Source organism: Diadema antillarum, unplaced genomic scaffold (assembly GCF_040938485.1).
Source record: "Diadema antillarum isolate AM-2024a unplaced genomic scaffold, OU_Dant_1.0 scf00000103, whole genome shotgun sequence".
NCBI classification, from domain to species: Eukaryota; Metazoa; Echinodermata; class Echinoidea; order Diadematoida; family Diadematidae; genus Diadema; species Diadema antillarum.
The window spans coordinates 3,591,152-3,614,291 of NW_027270992.1; the positions used below are offsets into that span (position 1 = coordinate 3,591,152).

The window sequence follows — 23,140 nt, forward strand, 5'->3', positions numbered from 1 at the left end:
ATGGAAAAAAAAGAGCAAAAAACAAAAGACGCTGAAAATATTTGATCGCGAGTCATATCACAACAGGGTACGCTATACAGTGCACTCCCGTTATAACGAACACGGTTATAACGAAATTCCGGTTACAACGAAGTAAACATTCAGGCCGTAACATAATCCGCTCTATGTGTTTTTATTGTTTTTCTGTTCGGTTATAACGAAATTTCGATACAACGAAGGAAAACTGCCGGTCCCGAGGACTTCGTTATAACGGGAGTCCACTGTACATGTACGGCTGTCCTTCACTGCCGAAGATGACTGTCTTGTGCTTGATTTGAGGTCTATCTCAAACAGACTATCATATGGGCACTGTACACTTCACATCACATATCAATATTGAATCAAGACTTTTCTATAGTGATTAATTTGCGACTGAAAAATCATGGCAATGGAATGAAAAAATATGTTTTACACTTTTCAAGAAACAGAGTCAGAAATTTCCCTCTTGGCCATGATCTATGTTGTCAAATGTATCGTGCAGACAGTGATTTGAATTAGAATCTCTCTCAAAACAAAATGGAGTCCAACTGCATGAAAATTTTGGAGAACTTGCAAAAGCTGTTGAACACCTTTAAACACCAGATATATTGAGTGTCCTTGGAAAAAACTCCTGTCTTAATGAATTTCCACCAGTCATATGCAGCTTTTACAGCCAATATCAGCATATGAATTCAGTGACACTTATCTTACCTATTTATAAACTGAGAGACCTTGTACTTTACTAGTCTTTATACAGCATCCCCATCCTTTCCCTTCTCTATCAGTAAAGACTCTCACAATGTCTTTTGCCAAATGTCCATTCTTAGAAGGAAGCAACTGAAGGTGTAGTGTTAAATGCAGAAAGATTTCTAAAGATTTTACTTTCCATGATCTTGTGTCCACATACTCACAAAGTACTGTTCGAGTACCAACTGTATTCTGATACTACGGAGTCATCATTACGATTTATCTGTCCAACACACATGAGCACAAAACAAGGAAGAAAAGACGTATTAAAAGGAGAAGTCACACTCAAATTGCTCAACAGTACGTGAGCTTTCATAAAGACTAAAACTTCGTAGAGAAATAAAACTGGACTGCCTTGTTAACAAAAGCACAAAATAATGACATAACTGCAACTTCGGAGAAAGACTCAGTTGACTTCCGTGAGTGTTGGCCTGCCCCATACCATGTCCTCGTCAGCAAGCCAGGAAATTCAGGAGGTCGTTTTCGATAATGACGGCGCTAAAGGTCGCGAAATCTGCTGGAGTTCTGGCGATAGTCCGAGGGAATGGTGAAGAGGGTGGGGCTGAGGTTGTCGCGGTACTGGAACGCCTGGAACGTGACGCGAGCCGTGATGGTCGGAAGGACGGGAACGTCTGCGGGGGGAAAGGAGGGAAGGGACAACAGTGAGCTTTTGATTCTCGCAACTAACATAATCTTAACCCGTTGAGGACAAGTCCTGAGTATACTCGGGCATGTGTCTATGGGAAATGTGTGTTGTAGCAAAATCAGTCCGTCCTCAACAGGTTAATCAACATTGAGACGTAGTGCATGTTAATCTAGCCAAGAGTCACATAAGTGCCTCAATCTCGCGACCTCAAGTATATTCGAGATGATTTGGTGTTGAGATGAAACAGGGAATGTCCAACTTGATGTGCACCTTTTACATGCCATAACTTTACATCATTGCACATAAATGTATAAACCTTGTTGAAATAGCTAGAACGAGCCAGTAGCAAGCAGTGTGTGGCCATCACAGCTAGTATTATGGCGACGAACTACTTGTACTACACCAGCATGAACTTTTTATGACCGAGATAACATCACTATTCACAGATCATAAAATCTGCATCCTTCAACCTCAAAGTCCCTCTTCTGTGGCTAAGAATACAATGGACCGACATTCCATACTTCACACATGTATGAAGTCTTCTGTAATGAAACAAACATCATTATGCTACTGTAAAAGTGGACATTTTAGCGTGAGTAATTATTTGCACTCGGCCTGGTAAGATTAATTTTGCGCGGTTTGAATTCCGCAGAATGAAAAATCCAAAGTGGTATAATACATATGTGTACATAGCAAGCAAAAATTTGCAAGCTTTTTCATGTCGCGTAAATGCGCAAACATTTCCACATTGCGAAAAAATTCCACTTTTCCACTACATCTGCTCAAGTTTAGATATCTACACTAGATTGCAAATTTACAAAGACAATTATTTTCCTTTCCAGACACAATAAAAAAATCATAAGTTTCTTTTATTGTCCCAAAAAAATGAAGTATAAACATATTGTATGTACATGTACAGCATGGAAAAAGAAATAATAGCATTTGAATCTACAAAAAAACATTTAGCACTGACAGCTCTGGATTAATATTGTGCATTGACTTCCTTTATAAACTCACCAATTTTAATTGGAAATCCTGGTGGGAGCTTCAGCTCGACGAATTCTCTTAACTTGCTGAAGTGCTTCATGGAGGTCAGTACTTCTAACATGTTGAGGAGGTCTGTCACTTCCATGGGGAAATCTTCACTCTGTGATACAAAGATCAGCATCAAGAATTTAAAGGGATGGGTCAGTTTCGGTTCAGATGGGGATTGCAGTTTCCAACGTGTTTTGATGATCTTTTGAGATAATGAAAAACTTGTTATGAAATATGAAAGAACATATAATTCTAAGAGGAATTAAGAGTTTATTTGATGAAAATTGGTTTTGAAATGGCTGAGATGTCCAAAACAAAGCAATCTTAATAAAAGGTGGGACCCATCTTTTATCAGGATTACTTTATTTTACTTTATTTTTGGATATCTCAGCCACTTCAAAATCAATCTTCATCAAATAAGCTTTTAATACCTCTTAGAATCGTACATTTGTATGTTTTTCAACATTACATGAAGCGGTTTTCAAGTATCTTGCAAAAAGTTTAGAGCTGAATTTTCACCTCAACCAATACTATACCATCCCTTTAAGTCAAAACAATATCTACGTATTATTGAAACAAAATATGTCTCCACAAGGGACTGGAGCATGAGGAGACTCAATGAGTATTGTGAAGGTTGGCCCATCTCGGATATATCTGGCAATTCCCATAACAAATAATGTACAGATTTATACCAAGAAGCACATACACAGCTGAAGAATATCGAATGAAGTTGAAACAGTGGCGGATGCAGGGGGGGGGGGGGGGGGAGCGCACCGGGTACGCGACCCCCTTTAATTTTGTTAACACAAAAAAAAATAAAAAGGAAAAAATGGAGAGGGTTACCTCTTAATTTTGTAAAGGCCACCCCCCCCCCCCCCCCCCTTATGGAATTCCTGGATCCTCCCCTGTGAAAGTAACCAATGAGCATATGCATCAGTGCCTATATTCCTGACAGGAAATTCTATTCTAGCAGGCCTGTGCTAGTTTTTAAAGTAACCCGGTGGGTAGCAAATGAAGCTCAATCCATTTGGGCTGACCTTCCCGTTACATAGTCTCCCCACTCTTTAGACCCTTTACAAATAGTAAACATTTATTTTTGTTTCTCACTCACTCTGGTATCACCACTGTCACTACAGAGATAACACTTAAACTCTACAATTTTCTTTCTTAGCTGGCATCAGTAACTGTCCGTGGCCCCTTTTTGATTTTGTGCTACAATAATATCATGAAGCAATATTCTTCCTTTTCACATGAGATGATGTAATTGAAACTAGAAATAAGAATGTTTTAATGTTCTAGCTAACTTTTATGACTGCAGTGATGGTGTCACACAAATTCTTGGCACGACTTCTAAACATCTGCGTCACATTACTGACTACAATTGTGCAATGTAGGATGAGCCATCAGATTAGTTTCCATAGTTACACTCACCATGGCAACCGTTGCTTTAAACATCTTCCTCATCTCCTTACTCACTCGCGGTCTTCCCAGTAGCGTTAAGGCTCTGAAATTAGATGAGATGACAATGTACAATGTACACAGTGGTTTATGGATCAATATTTCTCACAGATTTCCTCTAAATCAGGGAATCCCATTATGAATGTATGGGGATCAATCGTATTCATGACTATTAGCATTTCACTTTCAGTAACATGTTTTCAAGAATTGCATGTTACCTTGACGTGTTTGACAACAGTAATAATGGATGATATGAAAGACGTGAATCATATGGGCATCTTTTATGATCTTATTCCGGCCACAGCAATAAACCCATACTATTTCTAACCTTTCGAAATAAAGGGAGGCAATGTGCTCTTACATATTCACTTTCACAATGGCATTTCTGACTTTGGTGATCTAATTACAGGTTTCTTTTTTTAATGAGCACTGACATCACAGTCACTTTCCAAAGCCGATGTTTCAAGGTCTCTATAGAATGCCTCAATAGATGATAAAGTGATATTCATATCACTGTACCTTTCTTTCATGACGCTTGTGCAATCTTGCTCCAGCTCTGAGCCATTTCTTTGATTTGATTGACGTTAGTGAGAAATCCTGTCCTCATTTGAGGGAATATTTCCTTGATGAGTGCTATCCCATAAGGACTTGCAGCAGTATTAACAAACTAATCCAAACGTAACAATCACTAAATTTAATTAAAAAATCTACTGACAAGCAATCATTCACTCTACATTGATAATTCTTCTGTGTTCCATGCTACCTACAAACTGCATTCAAGGACCCAATAACGCTTTATAGATATCGACTTCTGAGGACAGACTAACTTTTATACAGCACATTGTATCTAAATCTTACCTACAAGGACCCACTAATACTTTGACATCAACTTCTGAGGACAGCCTAACTGATATACATAATGCTACCTACATCTTGTATGAGAACCCACTAATTCTTTGACATTAACTTCTGAGGACAGCCTAACTGATATGTATAAATGCTACCTACATTTTGTATGAGAACCCACTAATACTTTGACATCAACTTGTGAGGGCAGCCTAACTGATACAAAATTGTATCTAAATGCTATCTATGAGTACACAATTAATGTTTTGACATCAACTTCTGAGGACAAACTTGACTGATATCTAAATGTTACCAATGAGTATACAATTAATGCTTAGACATCAACTTGACTGAGAACAGACGGACCGATATCTAAATGCTACCCAAAAGGACACACTAATGATCTGACATCAAATTCTGGGGACAAACTGAGTGATATATAAATGATAATTATGAGGACACACTAATGCTTAGACATCAACTTCAGAGGACAGACTGATTGATACCTACAGCTGTAAATGCTTCCGATGAGGACCCACTAATGCTCTAATAGACATCGACTTCTGAGGACAGCCCAACTTATATCTAAATGCTTCCTATGAGTACACACTAATGCCTTGATATCAGCTACCGGGAAAAGACTGACTGATATCTAAATGCTACCTATGAGTAAACACCAATGCTTTGACATCAACTTCTGAGGACAAACTAAAAATCTCACCTCCCCCTCTCAGCTGTGACATACTCCTCCCACGTCATCTGAGACTCGGGAGGCGGAGGTAAGGATGGTCTTCTTTGTGTCTGTCATTATGAGGAGAGAATGGGAGAGATGAAGATTGCATTATGACAAAGATAATAATGATGACATCATATGCTGATAAACATCCAAACACATTTTATTCTTCCCAAGTATTACTACTACTTATTACTAAGTAGTGAAATGTACACTAAAAAAAAAAAAAATAACAGAGCAGCACAACTCGTTAATTAATTTGAATAGATGATTTCATACATGTATACATGTAATACCCCATTTTTACACAAGTTGGGTCCAGGAGTGCTTCTGAAGTGGTTCAACTTATGCCCTTCTGAGTCTGTTCTTTAAAGAGAATCAACGCTCGCTGAGACCACACATGAAGTGGCCAAGAAGGGCATAACTGTCATGATGACCTTTGAGTGCACAGGAACTTCTTACATACAGACTGTACGCACAGTACGGACCACATTTCACTTACAGAATGCTCTAAACATTGGTGACCGTTTATACAGAGTTTAGAACACTTCCAGAGTGCTCCTGAGCCTAGCCTCAAGAGGGGCATAACTTTAGAGCGCTCCACGGCCTGATTGTCTGTTCATACAGAGTTCACAGGGATTCAGGAGTGCTTCTGGAGCTTTCCTGGAGTGCTCTTAATGATGTGTATAAGATGGGGTATATGGGTAAGTATTTTTGAGTGTATGTGTGTGTGTGTGTTAAAGCATCTTCATATTTCATAATCTTACCTCTAGGAATAGTATTATTGATGCATAAACATGGGCACAGGACTGTGCATCTGCTTTCCAAATATTATCATCAACATTTTCATTTTGATAACACATATAACGTCATACATTTATATGTCAAAACATGGGGAAAGTTTTGCACTGAAAGACCCAGAGTCCACATGATCCAGTTTCACACAATCCTCCAGAAATCTTTGTCCAGATATTAGTGACAGGTGTCCGATACCTGAAAGGTGTCCTCCACTGGGGATCCTTTGCTTATACTCTCAACAGCTGCCTTGTTCCTCTGCACGTCTTCATCTGATAAGTGTTCTCTCCTATAAGACCAGGAGAGAAAGATAAAATGCACAAATATAATATTCTCAGTTGTGGAGTAGATGCAAGATGAGAGGGTTATCCCATCATACATACATGTATATTCACAGGTGCAGTTACAAGAGTTGGGAATTATCCACATATCATTCATTCTTGTGCTCATTTCCACTTGACAGATATTCTCTCCCATGAGAGAGAGAGGGAGGGAGAGAGAGAAATACTAGCATATATTCACAGCTGTACATGTGTGTAGCAGGGAGGTGCTAGAGAAGGAGAGACAACTACTGCTCTCCTTTGAAGTCATGCGCGGCACCGCCGAGAAGTTATGCGTTCAACTACAGGTGTCACCCATGTGCTTTGACAAAAGAGAGCATCAATAATCAGGACTAGCGCTCTCACATCTAGAAATACTTGCCCCTACTGTAATTCGCTCTCTCTTTCAATGTGATGACAGCAATGAATTTGTGTACCTTGAATTGGAGCAGCGAATCAAAATGCAGTGTAAAACTGACAATTTTAACAGCAAATAGTTTAAAAGCACGCTGGAACTGAGTACTTTATTTGAAAGATCAGAATATCCCAGATTAAAAAATAGAAAACTAACATGCCGAAATGTGCGCATTATAGAAAACTATTAGTTTTTTAAGAGGGCCTAATTTTCATTTCATTTCGATTTGCGCATTACGAAGAAACTAGAAATACATGTTTATACTATTTAATTCTTTCCTAAACTATTTTAAATCAATTCGAGTATTTCATTTAAAATATTACGGTGAAATAAAGCTTGTTATTCAACAAAAGGTGAAATGCGTTCTTCGTCTCCAAACTTTGTCTTGCAACTAGAGCGGTGCCGAGCATGACTTCAAAGCGTAGTGGAAATCTAGACATCCCATTGTAAGGCCTTGAACCCAAACATGTGTTTGCATGAATTACGAAGAGTTGCCACTCCATCTCTGTAACACCTCCCTGTGTGTAGTTACAAGATTTGGGAATTATCCACATATTATTCTTTCTTCTGCACTTTTCCACTTCATAAATTCTCTCCTCTGAGAGAATAGGGAAGAGAAAGACTAGGAACTCACATCTGTCTGACGCCATACAATTCCATGAATGGAGAAGGAATCCAATGATGCAAGTGTCAAAAATTCAGAATAATTATAATTTCTTTTTTTGATAATTCTTGGTATAGCCATTGCGCAAAAAACTTCTACGCACGCTGTGAGCCCTGTCACAGATGCACTGTGGGATTCCTTGGGAGCATTGCCACTTCTGGTTGGTTTGCGTGTGTCTCAGTTCCCATGCGAATCAATGCAATTTTTGTCTGCTTTTCTTTCTTTGGTCAGAATTAAGCTAAAAAAGAGTTTAAAACTTCTAAATTTTACCGATTTCTTGTCACTAGAGTCATGGTTTACTACTGCGAGGCTTGATGGTCACATGATGGGAAGTGAAGAAATCTTCAACAACAACAAAAAATACCCCTGGATTAAGATGGATTGTGACCTGAATGCATTTGCAGCCAAAATCGGATGCAACTTTGTCCCCTGAGCTATCCGACAATGTATCTAAAATGCTGCTCACCACATGGCACCTAGGTACTGGCGATACCAAGAATTATTTGACAGCACTTGCCTCTTTCTTGACTCGATGGCAACCCCACTGACGTCGTAGAAGTCGGCGAAGAAGCTGCCGACGAGCTCCCGCTTGTCTTCCCGGAAGAGCCAGCCACTCTGGGAACGGTTGAAGGTGATGGGCTTGGTGGAGATGTTGACGGTGACGACGTCGCTGCTCATGAGGATGTCGACCTCCTCCTCCAGCTCAGCCTCGGATTGCTATACATGTATGAGGTTTGTGGGAGGAAGCAGCCACAATAGTTAAAAACAAACAAACAAGAAAAACAAGAAAGCAATTGTCTTTGGTATCAAACTATCCTCAGTTTTCCTAAACTTCTCCTCCAACTCCAAACCCCATAATAATAATGATGATGAATATCATTGTCATCATCATAGTTATCATCATCATCATTATCATCATCATAATTATCATTATTAGCACTATTATTATCATCAATTCTAATGAAAAAGGCAAATCTTTTCATATTTTTACTGTGCAGCATTAAATCTTGATGTACTCAGTATCATAAGCTGCAAATGATTTACTGAACAAATATGCTTGTAATTTTGATATGAAAGTGTTTAAATGACACAGAGTTTCTAATTTGTTAACCACAGTTTCAGCACTACACACGTAGATGCACTTTGTCCAAATGTTCTCTTTGTCTTCATGATGGGGTTTGTGAGAGCAATGTATCTTGGGATCTACAAAGTTTATGGCAATATTTCCAAGAGTGATACCCCTTTTATACTGTGGGTTAGCTCGCTTCAGGCGAGGACCTGAAGCAAGCTAACTTTCAGTATAAAAGGTCGAAAAATATTTAGCCTGAGCTAAAGTTACCCCACTCTTGGGAGGAAGATCAGGTCAGCTTCAGGTCCGAGCTTACATCAGTATAAAAGGTATCTTGAGTTTATAAATTAGCTCGAGCTGAATTCACTGATCTGTGACCAGAAAGTGTGTATGGCATTTCTGGGTTGGCAACATGTACATTTACTGCTGTACTGTTGCCATCGGCGTGCTGTGTATTATGTACTGCATGCACTATAGTGTATTCTTAATCTCATGCTGTCACTTCCCTGTTCGGTAATATAACTCTGTGAACTTTTTGATCTAGCAATTAGTCATGATGAAATCGATTTAACACGTAACATATTCCTAACAGAACTGAACTCGTATTCGTAAGTAAGCATGCAGAAGTGTCACTGAATTTTTGCTCTTGTGGGAAACACAGCAGGCTGATTGGGGGGGGGGGGGGGGGGCGGGGCAGCGATAGGTCTGGTCTTGCATGTAACCTTGGTTGGTCGAGAATGGCAGTATAAAACGACTTAGCCCGAGCTAAAGTTACCTCACTTTAGAAAGCGAGCTGAAGTCGTGGGCAGTATAAAAGGAGTATTAATGTTTAGCTGCTCATAAATCTAGCTTGGGAGCTTGACCTCGACGTGCTTTGTAGGTGACCACGCTGTGAGCTAGGGAGAAACTTTCATTGAGACAAGATTCGGAAGAGTTTGGCGGTGGGGGATAGCTCAACAAAACAAGAATGATGGAACACGAATCGTTTGCGGCTCACCTCGTAGGATAATCTTTGGTAGATTTTGTTCTCGTTGTCGAGGAACACTAGGGACCTCTCTGGGGTGACGGTGCCGTCAAAGAGGAACGTCAGGTCCCCCTTCTGCCACTTCATCTCCGAGAAGTCCACCAGGGTGGTGTCCACCCGGATCTGCGCCCCTTTCTTGTATATCCGGCAGGTGTCGGAGGGCAGGATGCGGGATACCAGGGGGACTGTGGCATGGTGGAGAAGAATGAAGATGGAGTACATTTTAAATATTTTTCATTTGGTTGTATGCTGTGAGGACATTTAATGCCAAGCACAGCTAAAGGTTATCCGTTTTTTTTTTTTTGCTTTTTTTTTTGCTTTTTCTTTTTTTGGCTTTCTTTGAGGTCTATGTCAACTTGCACTGTATCTGTAGCCAGCCACTTGAGGTTACGGGTGGGATCCATCATATCAATCTCTTCACGGTACATCACCTACGCACATTAAGGAACTCATCCACCCGTACCAACCTACCGGAGTGCGTCGTCTCCATGGACACTGGTTTCTCATCCATATCACACAGGAAACATTTAACCCTCACTTACCCTTACACTTATTACCCCAAAGCATTGTAGACACTGTCTAAAGTCCCTGGTACAGGGAGGGTTAACCGTTTGTGTTCTTTGAGTGCTGATTAGCACAGAAAACCCCATAGCATTGTACACACTGTCTTAAAGTCCCTGGCAACAAAAGACTTAAGGGAGTTTACTAAGTGATCTTTTACCACATGAGGGTCGTCTCTCTGGATCAGGGTACTAGAAGCCAACATGCCCACCGGCTACTGGCTACTAATGCTCTCTGTTGGGCTAGTAAATTGAAAGGGCACTTGCCTATAAAAACAAAAGTTAGAGAGTTCTTGCGCTAATACACATTTGTGCAAGAGGAATATCTATTGCAATGCCCTTTGGACTAACCTCCCTTTCAGTCTTCCGTCACCCACATCCCTCTACTTCTCCACCCCCCCCCCCCCCCCTCCCAAAAACAAAAACAAAATTATCACAATTCTAAGGATTTGGTTGAATACTTCCCTGTTATTGTTGTAATACAAAGGATGGAAAAGCTGGATGGCTATTGAATTTTATCACGATGCTATTACACATCATGGAAAATCACAGAGCAAGCGCATTATTGATAAAGTACATCAAGAGAACAAAGTAGCAACTGCATGTTTGAAATATTTGACCACTAACTCGACCACTCTCTTGCCAAGTCCACATCGAGATGAGAATGTAATCTATTCCAGTAGTTACTGTAAAATATTCTCATGTGAGCAATTTTTCGTGCTCGGCCAGGAAAGAAATTTTTTAAAAATGTTTTTATTCCACAGAATCAAGATCTCACCTACTGGAACATATGGCAAGCAAAGATATTTGCATGCTTTTGTTTTCGCGCAGGTTTTTGGTCACATGAAACGGCTGAAAATTTCAACACCACAAAAATGTCTACTTTTTACATTGTGCTCTTCATGGTAAGATATTGAATAAGGCTGAATAAAACAATAACGCTGAACTTCTATGCTTGAACAGTTGCTCCCTTTAAATTTATTCTATGGGACAGTTTGACCCAGTAAGTCAGATATCCCCTGACTCCCATTCATCATCAATATCCCATCTATCACAAACGGAGAAACTCGGCCTTATAAAAACCATATGAAATGCTCACAATTACTCTCCATGGGGGGAAAAACCCATCTTTTGATGATCTTTTCCATGAAAATCATGCTTGCCAAATTCCAGGCAGACCCCAGTTGCATCTAATATGAGAAATAGGATCATATCCGAAAGTTTGATCTTGTGTGCTATAAGTGCTTGTGATCACTTCAAAGTACAAGGAGGAAAAACAATTAATTTTCATCTAAAAACCACATTTATAAGCATTTATGGCTTTATAAAACCAGCAGGTAGTAGGTCTTGTCAACTGCTGGAATGAAATGAAATGCAATCTCTCACAAACATATTTAATTTGTCTGAAAAAAAAAGAATAAATATGACCCACTTTCATTTTAGTTCACCCCCAGAGTTGCCTCAAACCATGGTCATTGTTGTCTAAACAATACATTGTATTCCACCTGTTGTGTTTAGACTTTGTCCTACACTTATGGCACTTGGCTAAATTAATGAACTGAATTTGAATGGAATGCCGGTGCGAGAAAGAGATGTTTAGCACTTCTGTATTCTCCTCAAAGGTGCCCACAGGTTTGTGTGAAAACAAAAAACAAAGAGGGAACAACAACCTCTTGGTGGGGTAAGACGGTGAACAAAAACAACAAACTGTGCCTTGAAATGATGGTTTATATTAAGGTAAAACAAAGTTAAAGATGGGCAAATATTTCTATGGTAGCTGAAAAACAGCATCAGGTCCTACAAGGAAAAAACACCCATTTTCAAGGAATATAGAGATATATAATCACAAGAAATATTATGACAGAAACTGACTCCTCTGTACCCCATAAATTTAAAACAAGATAATAATCAATGAAAAAAAAACCTCTGTCATCTCTGTCACTTTTTTTTCTTAGCATATATGTCCATAAATCATAAATTTTGGGTGCAGTGGGTCACATCTTCCATTTTAGCACACTTTGTAGATATGCTACAGTCAACCTCGCACAAGTCGAATCTATTTGGACTGAAGAAATAGCTTCGACTTAGACGAAATTCGACATATGAGGGATTAGATTCAATAGCATATGAAGAGGAGAGACTTGAAAAGACCTTAGACTTAGGCGATTATTCGACTTATGCGAGGTCAACTTAAGCAAGGTTGACTGTATTTGCTCCCTTAATCAGCAGAGCATGGTACAACTATGTGTGGGAATACATGCATGACATCTTGCCAAGGATCACCTGGCTTCACAGTGGCATAACTTTGTCTTTCTTCTACCACCTGTCCAAGCTAGGAGAACACAATTGGAATAAAACAAGACCTTAAAATACAATTTAGCAAAAACCAAAAACAACTCACTCATACAGCTGGTGGTTGGACAGGCTTATCAATATCTCTTGTGTCCATAGTGAGCTGTTTACAGACAGCGGGCATTGTTTACTCACAGAGGCTAATTAGGCGACACAGTGTTTACAAATACTTGAAGTGCACCAGAAATAGAAGGATGATAACAAAGATAGCCATAATGAGTCCTGTAATGCAAATTTGCACAATGGATGATATAATGTACAAACACTGTTTGGTTTAAAAAAAAAAACAAAAGAAAAGAAATAATGATCTTGAAGTCTGATATACTGATAGCATTGTATAGGATCTGCCCCAGTGTCTTCTGAACCGTTTGATAGGCAATACAGTGTTAAAGGTTTGCATTGGCTAGGAATGCACTACTAATTTTTGTTTTTCTTGTTTGTTTTCTGTGTGTGTCATGACCTGATGAAGAGGTGCTATTTACACAAATGGGTATAATTTTTGGAAAATACACTAACAATGCCTATACAGTAAAGTATCACTATTATTACTAATGCTATTTACAAAAATACCATCATCATTGTGCTGAAACAGATTGTGATAGTGTAACATGGGTGAAATGGTATAGGGTAACATTTGATAACAATCTGTCACAGCACATATTCCCCCCTCTGCATTAACCCGTCGAGGACAGGCTGATTTTGCTACAACATGCATTTCCCATCTACATTTGCCCAAGTATACTCGGGACTCGTCTTCAACAGCTTAATAATCCCTTGCTTTCACCATTCAACACAAGAGCAAGATTGATGGCAAGATTGATAGAGAACATTAATGTTCATATGGTATAACTGGAGTGTATGGAATAAATGAGATGAACCTCTAGAAGGGCTTGAATTACTGTCATACATTGGGATTCAGCAGTCACAAAATAAAGTTAATATGGACCTCTGACCTCTGTGAAATAACATTTTAAATCCTGAAGTTAAAGTATTTTGTATATATATATGTATTCATGAACTAGCAAAGCTAGCAAAGCATTTGAGAGATCACAGACCTCCACCAAACAGCTCATTTCTACCCATATACACATAATTATGCTAAAGATGGCCCTATATCCCAATGATGGAGAATCCTTTCTTGCATCTGGACCATTAGCTCCCTGCTACTGCACCTCGAATGCACTCAGTGCGAATACGCACACTTCAAATACACACAACTTGAATTCGCTGGTTTGTTTGGCCCTATTCGTCAATGATATTAAAAGAATTCTTAATTTTGTTTGTTTGTGGGTTTTTTTGTGGGTTTTTTTTCTTACAAATCCTGGATCCAGATTGTGATCAGGATCACTACCAAAATTTAATCATCTGTTCCTTATGTCATTATCGACTTTTCCTGAAAATTTCATCCAAATCCCTCTACAACTTTTTTGAGTTCTTTTGCAAACAGACAGACAAACTAATGCCCGCCAAAACATAACCCTCCTTGGGAGGGGGTAATGATCCACTAATAGCATTGGGTGATAATATCACGTCATAGAATAATACAGAACAGTGATTATCAGATTATATGACAATGATGCCAGTCATCTAACACACAGCTCTAGACATGTTTTTTTGGGGTTTTTTTCTGTGCACTTTGCCCCCATACAGATTCTCACATTTTTGCTCTATTCTGATCTTATCTCATTTCATTTAGGCAGTACTCTGCTGTTTCATACCCCCATTCCACAGAAATCTTTTATCATCGGTCACTCATCGGAAGCAAAGTTTGTTGGTTCTGGCTACCCACCGAAGTATATCGACCGCAGTCTGATGAATCCGACTCGGTAGGTCGACTATCAGGTGAGTGTCAGACATGTTGCACATGATCCTCATCGGACAATCTCTTGCCTCATCAGATCACCGTCCGACATGTCTGACACTTACCTGATAGTGGACCAGCACAAGTCGGATTCATGGAACTGCAATCCCATAGGCTTCGGTTGGTGTCCGGAAGCGATAAACTTTGCTTCCGATGAGTGATCGACGAGAGATCGACGAGAGAAAATCTCTGTGGATTGGGGGTATATGTGAACATGAATTCAAAAGACATTCTATCCTAGACTCTTTATAATTGTATTTGAACATACTACGGAAACTTACTTTGTGGGTTCACTGAGACCATTAAGATGGGACTACCACTTCTTATCCAACACCTTAAAGTAGTGGTCAGATGACCTTCACAAGGCCCATTCACACACATTAAAAAAATGCTAATTGAGCTGCGATTACAACAGTATTTGTTTTTTGTTTTGTTTTCTCTGGTTTACACATACACAGACATGAAAAGTTCGCAATCCACATTGCATCAGTTCATGAAGATAAATTGTGACTCAAATCACAGTGGTTTGAGCGGGGTCAACCTGAGCATGTGTAACTCTTGGAGTTTGACCCAACTTTGACCAGAGTGTCCCGAGCGCCTTGCATTATGGGATACAAAAAACTGCCGTGATTTCATACAGCTTTCATTCACACTTAGCACAGCAAAAAAATTTGACTACTCCGGAAAAAGTGCAATCATTTCAGAAACACTGCACTTCTAGTAGTGCACAGATCATGATTTGAATCTCATTAATAAAAAAGTCACAATTATTACATCTGTATGTCCACACACATTTTGACAAAAAGTGTTTTTTTTTACGCAATTCAAATTTTGACCTTCATAATTATGACTGTTGGTGGCTGTGTGAATGGGCCCATGGTGTAACACTACCACTGCATATTCTTTTCCCCCTTCATTTTCCCTTCACTCCCTTCATGCACACTGCCATAATATACTGATTTATATTGGAATGAATACAAAATGAGCAACGTACAATGAGTCCCTAAACATTTCGATTAGTACAAAGGCTAAGCTCACTAAGTTGATAATACAGCAAGTATGATGTAGTGTGCCCTTTTATTTGATCAAAATCACCTTGTTTACGATCAAATTAAGTGGAGGTATTTGATAGGTGCCTGCAAAATGTTCCCTGATTGCTTCAGCCTTGCAGCCATCGTGTGCGGGCGAAGCTTTGATTCCGTCAATCGTTCCACCCGTCTGGGCGGGCCGGCGAAATGCATAACTCAGTTAAATGATACTTTAATTTGCAACTAAAGCGACACAGTGGGAGTCATTTGCATAATTGCTCCCAGTGAAAACAACGGCTCAATATTTCACGATGAATTCGACTCGTCCTATTAAATGAGATTGGTGCGAGTGAAAACGTCCTTGGTGCCAATTGTCAGCCACAGCAAAAAGGAGTCTGCTACGAGGCGCACGGGGATCGATGTGTTATTGTACTTAATCGGTCCCCTATCACCAAAATACGTGTTGTAAATAACATCAAATGACATACCATACAATGTACATGGGCATTTTTAAAAAAAGAAAGAAGACGAAATGTGCACCTAAATGGGTCCTTTTTAAAAACATTTTACGGGTACAGTGCCTCTAGATTGGAAGAAAATTGTCTCAGAATTAGTGCTGTATTTATAAGATATATGACATATTACAACCTTCAAACATTTAATCTACTACAAAAAATACATGAAATAATTTTATGAGTCTGTTTATAAACTGGTTGAAAGCTGAGGATGGGTCATTTGTCATGGGATAAGTCGAATGTGACTCGTTAATGTTGCACTGGAATGTCAATGGTCTTTGCTGATGAATCTTTCATGGTATAGTGGTCTTCTCTTTTCATTTGCACAATTTGCCATTTAACCAGCTCAACCAGGATTTAAGAGGATGATGTATGGAGGACTGCTTTTGAATGTTAAATTATTTGATAGGGGTTAGAGCTGGGGTCAGGGTGAGGGATTTGGGTTAGCTTGAAGGTACTGTGAAGGGATAGCATGACACAATTATAGAATGAACACAAATCCAAATATACAGACATTTAATCCATGGATCTATCTCATATAGTACATTTATCTTTCTACCTACTTTAATATCAACTTTCCAATATCTGCAGATATGTATACTACATAATGTACCTACATGTTGTATAACTCATCAATAATTACATGGATCATGGCATGCACATATTATGTACAACATGTACTGTAAAAGAAGATACATGTACAGTCAAGCTTGTCTATAGCGGCCACCCAAGGGGGACGGAAAAGTGACCGTTGTGGACAGGTGGCCGCTATGGACAGGGTCTTTAACATGACTATCCTATTGGGGGGAATTGAGTTTAGTGGTCATATATATGGCAGGTGGCCACTATAGACAGGTGGTCGCTATGGCAGGTTTGACTGTATTTTGGTGGCGTGAAATTTTTGCCAATTAGAGCCAATGGCCTTTTTCATGGGAGGAATTTTTTTGTGTATTGTCACTGGCATTCAATACACATAGTGTAGACAAGAACTTTGGCTTGCATTTTAAATTTGCATGAGTAAAATGCTGCGAACACTTCTCATTTTTACAGTATGTTGTGTGTGTGTGTGTGTGTGTGTGTGTGTGTGTGTGTGTGTAACAGTATATAGACAAAATTATATGTGAAGTACAATCAATCTAGGGGTCTATATGCAATGCAATGAATGTTCTGTTCACATTGAACTCAGCAACAGAGACAGATGCCAGTAGAGAAGGAAATTAGAGACTGAACGAAAGTGAAAGAGAACAGGGCATTTTAAACAAGGTGTACAGTGTACACACACACACATATAAACATTCAACAGAGTGGAATCAAATCAAAGGGTAAGAAACCACAGATACACATGAAGTACATATTGTAACTGCTTGTATCATGACATCATTGTGTGCTTACATCAAAAATCTACTGGTATTTACACAAAGATGGTTTGTTTTTGCTGAAGCATGTACAATGAAAGTACAGTAGCATCAAAGTGTGAGTATGTTCAGGTATTGCCTTGTGGATTCATGAGCCATTTCTGGAAGTAGAAAGTAGATGGGGGGGGGGGGGGGGGGGGGTTGTCACTATTTTCATGATCTTAATAAGCATCCAGTATAGGACAAAATATATAAATTTGCTCTACAAGGTAATTAGAGGTGAATCTGTTTTCTTCCTAAAAATGGGCACCATCTGATGAAATTAAAGCCCAGAGTAATTACTTGGTCTGCTCGGGTGCACCTGTTACTTAATTGAAGTACAAAGTCTGGCACTGTTAGTGACAGTCAATTACAAGTACCCTAAAATGACAAATTCAGTCTCTTTTTAACGCTGCAAATGACTCTGACCTTTACAGCTACATCTCAGTGACAAGAATAGATGTTCAAAAATGATAGATGATTACATTCACTGCGCGTAAACTGTCAACGCAGAAGACGGCTTTTCTCTTTCGTTAATGAAAATACCGACAGACTCGGCTCTGGAATACAGTAGGATGATGTATCGGCACATCATAATAGCTCCAAAAATATACCAAACATTATCACCATGTGAAGAGTTATCACAGCTCTGTTTAAGCTTACACATGCCATCATATATGGCCTGGCAGAGAAAATTAATTTTGGTAGAAATTGGCTCAGTCTCATTTTAATGTACTTTTTTTTTGCATTAAATTTAATGACCTTTTGGCAGCCAACTGATGATGTTATACACTCTGTATGTCAGCTCCTACCTGGCATTCTAAACTCATGACACACAGCCTAATGACGTGGTTGGCTAACAAAAAAGTTGACATATTGTAAGGCATTTCTTGGTACTTTGCCTAATGTGCATAATGCACTTAAGATTGCCTATTAATAACTCATAAATGAGCACTTAGCAAAGGTTATGGACAGACAACAAAACAAAGCATAAAGTGAACATTTAGGAGAAAGTCATAGTGTTATTGTGTATGGTGATACTACAGGACTCAATGCTGTCAGCTCATAAAAGAGATATAGCACATCACATTGCTGCATGTCTGTTTATAGAGTCATCCTCCCTCAAATTAGAGTTTTAAAATATGCTGGCTTTTAACTTGTGAGTTTCACACTAACTGCAAAGTTGCATTCCCTCCCACAGAGCACTAGTTGTGCATCATACCTTTATATTTTTCAAATCATTCATTTATCGCTCAGTGTATGGTTGGTCTACACCACACCATCTCACAACATAATGCAATCGAAGCACTCTGCGCTCACCAACAATTTAATAAGAGATGTTTATAGAGTTGAGTGCTTGGAATGACAGAGGTGGTAGAAGTGGTGAATAGGGGTGGGGGTTGGTTCAGTTGATGAATTTGAGTTCATCAATCGGGCAGTAGAGCTTCCACACAGTCGATCTGGTCCATGAAGCTAAAGCGGGAGTGCAAGCCCCCTCCAAGAGATTATTTCTATTCTAGCTGTCATTGAACCTGGCATGAACTGGGACACCAAGTCTAACTCCCATTCCAGAGCAGATAATATGCCATTTACCATGGATGCCCCCCCCCCCCATGTGTCGCTGGTCATGCAGTTTAAGACATAAATGACAGTGGCATGACAATGGACCTGAAAGGTCAATGCCAGCTTTTGATACTAGGGAGAGCTAGAGATCTTTTCAGTTTGTGTTGCGCCTCCTTGGACTCCTTCCAAGTCTGTCTCATCCCACTTCAAGGGACTTAGGAGCAGTTAGGAATAGGATTAGGATGTGAGATTACAGTGAGGAAAGGGAATAAGGGATTAAGGTCTATGCAGGATTCAAAACAAGATTAAGGGGAGGGTATAGTTTTGGCTGAGATGGGGATTACGGTTTTGACTCTTTGCAAGATAATAAGAAACCACTTTTAAAGGAAATATTAAAGAACATACAATGCTAAAACGAATTACTGAGTTTATTTGATGAAATTTGGTTTTGAAACAGCTGAGATATCCAAAAACAAAGCAAAATGAAGTGGTCCTAATAAAAGGTGAGTCCCACCTTTTAAAGAAGTTTCCAGTTGTATCATTATGAGGATTACCTACCTCTACAACGTACAAATGTACCAGCTAACAAAAGGAATCTTATTCGGGGGGGGGGGGGGGTGCAAAAGAGGCACAAAGACTCTTTAAAGGGATGGTATGATTTTGGTTGAGATGGAGATTCAGATTTTAAATTTTTGCAAGATACTTAGAAACCACTCCTATGAAATATTAGAGCATACAATTCTAAGAGGAATTCAAAGTTAATTTGATGAAAATTGGTTTTGAAATGGCTGATATATCCAAGAACAAAGAGGCCCTAATAAAAGGTGGAACCCACCTTTTAATAGGACCACTTTGTTTTACTTTATTTTGGGATATCTCAGCCATTTCAAAACCAATTTTGATCAAATAAAATTTCAATTCCTCTTAGAATTGTATGCTCTTTAATATTTCATATAAATGGTTTCTAATCATCTCGCAAAAATGGAACGTCTGAATCCCATCTCAACCAAAACTATACCATCCCTTTAAGCAAGGCACTATTTGTATCTGCCATATATGATGTCTGAATCTTCAGTCTCTCATTACCGTGAAATGAACTCCTGGAATGCTCTGCTATTAAAACGTCTCAATAGATGCATTGGTCAATTGTCAACGGATGTGTGTCAAGAAATAAGCTCAGTCAATTTCAAGGTCAGAATGCAGGGCGGGAGACCTCTTTTATTTGTTAGTGGTCTCTTCAGCATCTGAACAATTCTGCTAAAGAAAGAAAGGTGGTGACATGCTGTGATGATGAGAAAAAGAATGACATCATGGATGATAGACTTTCTTTGGATAGACTCTCATTCCTTCAGAGATTCTTTTTTTTTTCACAATAGAGGACAGTTACACAAGTAATACATGACTGTCACATGAATGCCTTTAAATAGCATTTTGTCTGTGAACATATCAAATGAGAATTTAAACTATACAGCCATGTGCATAAACACATGAGTCTCAAAACAACAAAGAAAGTGTGCAACACAGCTTTTATTTATTCATCTCATTATCAATCTATAGATTAATTTCTATTATAGATTATCTATTCATCTTTTTATTCATTTTATCTGTGCCTTCATCTCAAGTTTTCTCTAGCAAAATCACTTAATACCAAGATTTGCACAGAATGGTAGTTATATTATAAAGTTTTCTTTTTGAAGGGTTCATACTTTTATACCATGCTCCCAACCACAAATTTTGTCTCAACCTTATCTCTAAGCAAGTTCGTGTGTACAGCATGAAGTAGAAATGAAATGTTATCAGTAAAGTGCATTCGCCAATGGAATAAACTTTCCACATCTGCCCGCTCGCATAGAGACCATGCAAAAAATGATTACATCCCACGCTTTAGCAAGAACATCACTTCCCGCTCTGCCCCGACTTGATATCAACAAGATATCAGCGAGATCGCCAAAATGCGATCAATGTCTGCCACGAATCCCTCCCGCTGAGAAATGAAATGAAATGAGATGAGATGAGATGAAATGAAATAGAATAAAATGAGCTGTTTGAGCTTTGCTGTTGCAAAGCTGCTATGTTTGTGCAGGAGTGATAATGAATGGAATATGCGCGTCGAGAGAATGTGAAATTCAAACATGGTCGAAAAGGAATGTTGTTCATGAACCACTTTAGAGAGATATACAGCAAAAGAGAGAGAGGGAGGTGGAGAGGGAGAGATATGAAGAAAAATCAAAAAGTGAGAAGGCCACAGTCTATAGCACAATGTATTACAGAGTATAGATACATGTACAAGGCATTGCTGCAGTCAAGGGGGAATCAATATTATGGCATTCAAGCAGGGCTCTGTGATTTTTTTTTGTCTCCATTTGCTTGCCTTTCCACAATTTCTACCAATCTTTTCTTCTTTGATCTCATAGCCTCATCTAGAAACATTGCTCTTGGGAAATATCCTTCCCTCCTGTACGGGGCACTGTGTGCTGAAAAAATATGCAATACTTGAAACAGTATATTTCCATACAGAAAACACACCAAACATTCCTTACATTCTTTTTTTCTTAATCAGGCCTGATTAATAAGATAATGCTTTATGGGTTTATTACACGATGAACAGCAATAGCTTCAACGACTGCAATAAGTAATCAGAAGTAGAAGCATTATTTGGTTTTATACAAAGATAGGCTCTGAGTTCAGGTCTTTTTTTCCTGTTTTTTTGACAGCCATGGCAAAAACCAACATGAATACGCCGTAAAAGTTGCAGAAATACACAAGAGCCACTACATTTTTACATGTTGCAGTGAAAAGGTGAGCCAAATTAAAAGAAAGAAAGAAAGAGATACATGCAATCAAAAGCTCATTTCAGAAAGAGGGCACATGATTGTGTTTGTGTAATTTTCGCTTCCACCCAATGTCCGTATATTCCCCGCCAACAACTAGGCCGTACCCGACCTTCTGCTCTTGACACGGCGGCCTAGTTGCGCCGAAAATTGATTTCTGCACCCGAGAGTTAATGAGAGCGTCCATGGAGCGTAATCGCTCGAAATGTGATCTCGAATGCTGGTTGGCTGGGATGAAATTCGAGGCATGTTATCCGTGCGGTGACATCAGTATTTTGTCGCACCTACGCAGAGATCTGATACTTTGGAAAGATATTTGCGGGACAAGCACCCAAAATACTAGGTATCCATTTCACAAGGCTCTGTCATCGGCCATTACTGGCAAGTACACGTGTATGAAAAAAAAAAAAAAACCTGCATGTATTTCTTTTAAAGTCATCATACGGCTATAGATTTACCGAAAGAACACAAGAAATACAAATCAAAAAAAGGTGACAGTTCTATCTCAACTATCTTTCGTGTATTCTTTGTATTTTATCTCTTTTTTTTTGGGGGGGGGGGGAGCCTATTTAGACAGGTGGGAGTAATGTTTGAAACTACTAATAGGTCTGAAATATTTGGCCTATTGTGAAGAATACAAACTGAAGGACCTATCTCACTGGGAGAGATATTTGCGCGACTGCCAGCGACTGATCAGTTAATACATTTTACTCATTTGTATTACTAATATGGATAATAACAATGATATAGACGAGTTACTTATAGGATACAACATCACTACCCTCTTTAGAATCAGCATTGGTAAAAGAATGCAATTCTACCTCAGGAAATAAATCATGTATCTCCCTCAAGGTTAGTCCATTTTATGTTGTTATTTCCCTTTTCACAATGTCTATATTTTTGTATTTACCAGTACTGTGTAAACCTTTCATATGCCATATGTTCTTTAAAACCAGGTTTTTTTTTCCCCCTGTGTTTAAATAAATACAAATACAAATACAAGATTAGCAAGGCAGTTAGCTGAAATGTGTGTATTTTAACATGGGTAAAATCAAGCATTGAGCCGCGAGTTAGTCTCCCCTTTTCTGGACTTTTCTCTTCAAAAGAGAATGGAGGCCCAACATCTATTCTGGTAGCCCCAGGCCATCGGGCCACCTCTAATGCCAAGCCTTGTACATAGAATACAAAATCATAAAACAATAATAAAAATCAGACTTTTAGAAGAAAGTCAACAAATTCTAGGGAGTAATATTTCATAACAGTGAT

The 23,140-nt window shown here is 39.0% G+C and overlaps 1 protein-coding gene across 1 annotated transcript in view; it reads right to left on the reverse strand.

Annotated features, from left to right (window-relative positions):
• Positions 1–285: 285 nt before the first annotated feature.
• Positions 286–23,140, reverse strand: part of LOC139719067 (ankyrin repeat domain-containing protein 13C-B-like) — a 53,489-nt gene continuing 30,634 nt past the window's right edge. Inside the window, exons 5-11 of the mRNA XM_071630509.1 lie at positions 9,744–9,955; positions 8,195–8,394; positions 6,477–6,567; positions 5,472–5,551; positions 3,878–3,950; positions 2,429–2,558; positions 286–1,397 (exon numbers count right to left, since the gene is read on the reverse strand). Coding sequence (XP_071486610.1) covers positions 1,264–1,397; positions 2,429–2,558; positions 3,878–3,950; positions 5,472–5,551; positions 6,477–6,567; positions 8,195–8,394; positions 9,744–9,955 — 920 coding nt within the window. The 3' untranslated portion in view covers positions 286–1,263. The remainder of the gene's footprint in view (positions 1,398–2,428; positions 2,559–3,877; positions 3,951–5,471; positions 5,552–6,476; positions 6,568–8,194; positions 8,395–9,743; positions 9,956–23,140) is intronic.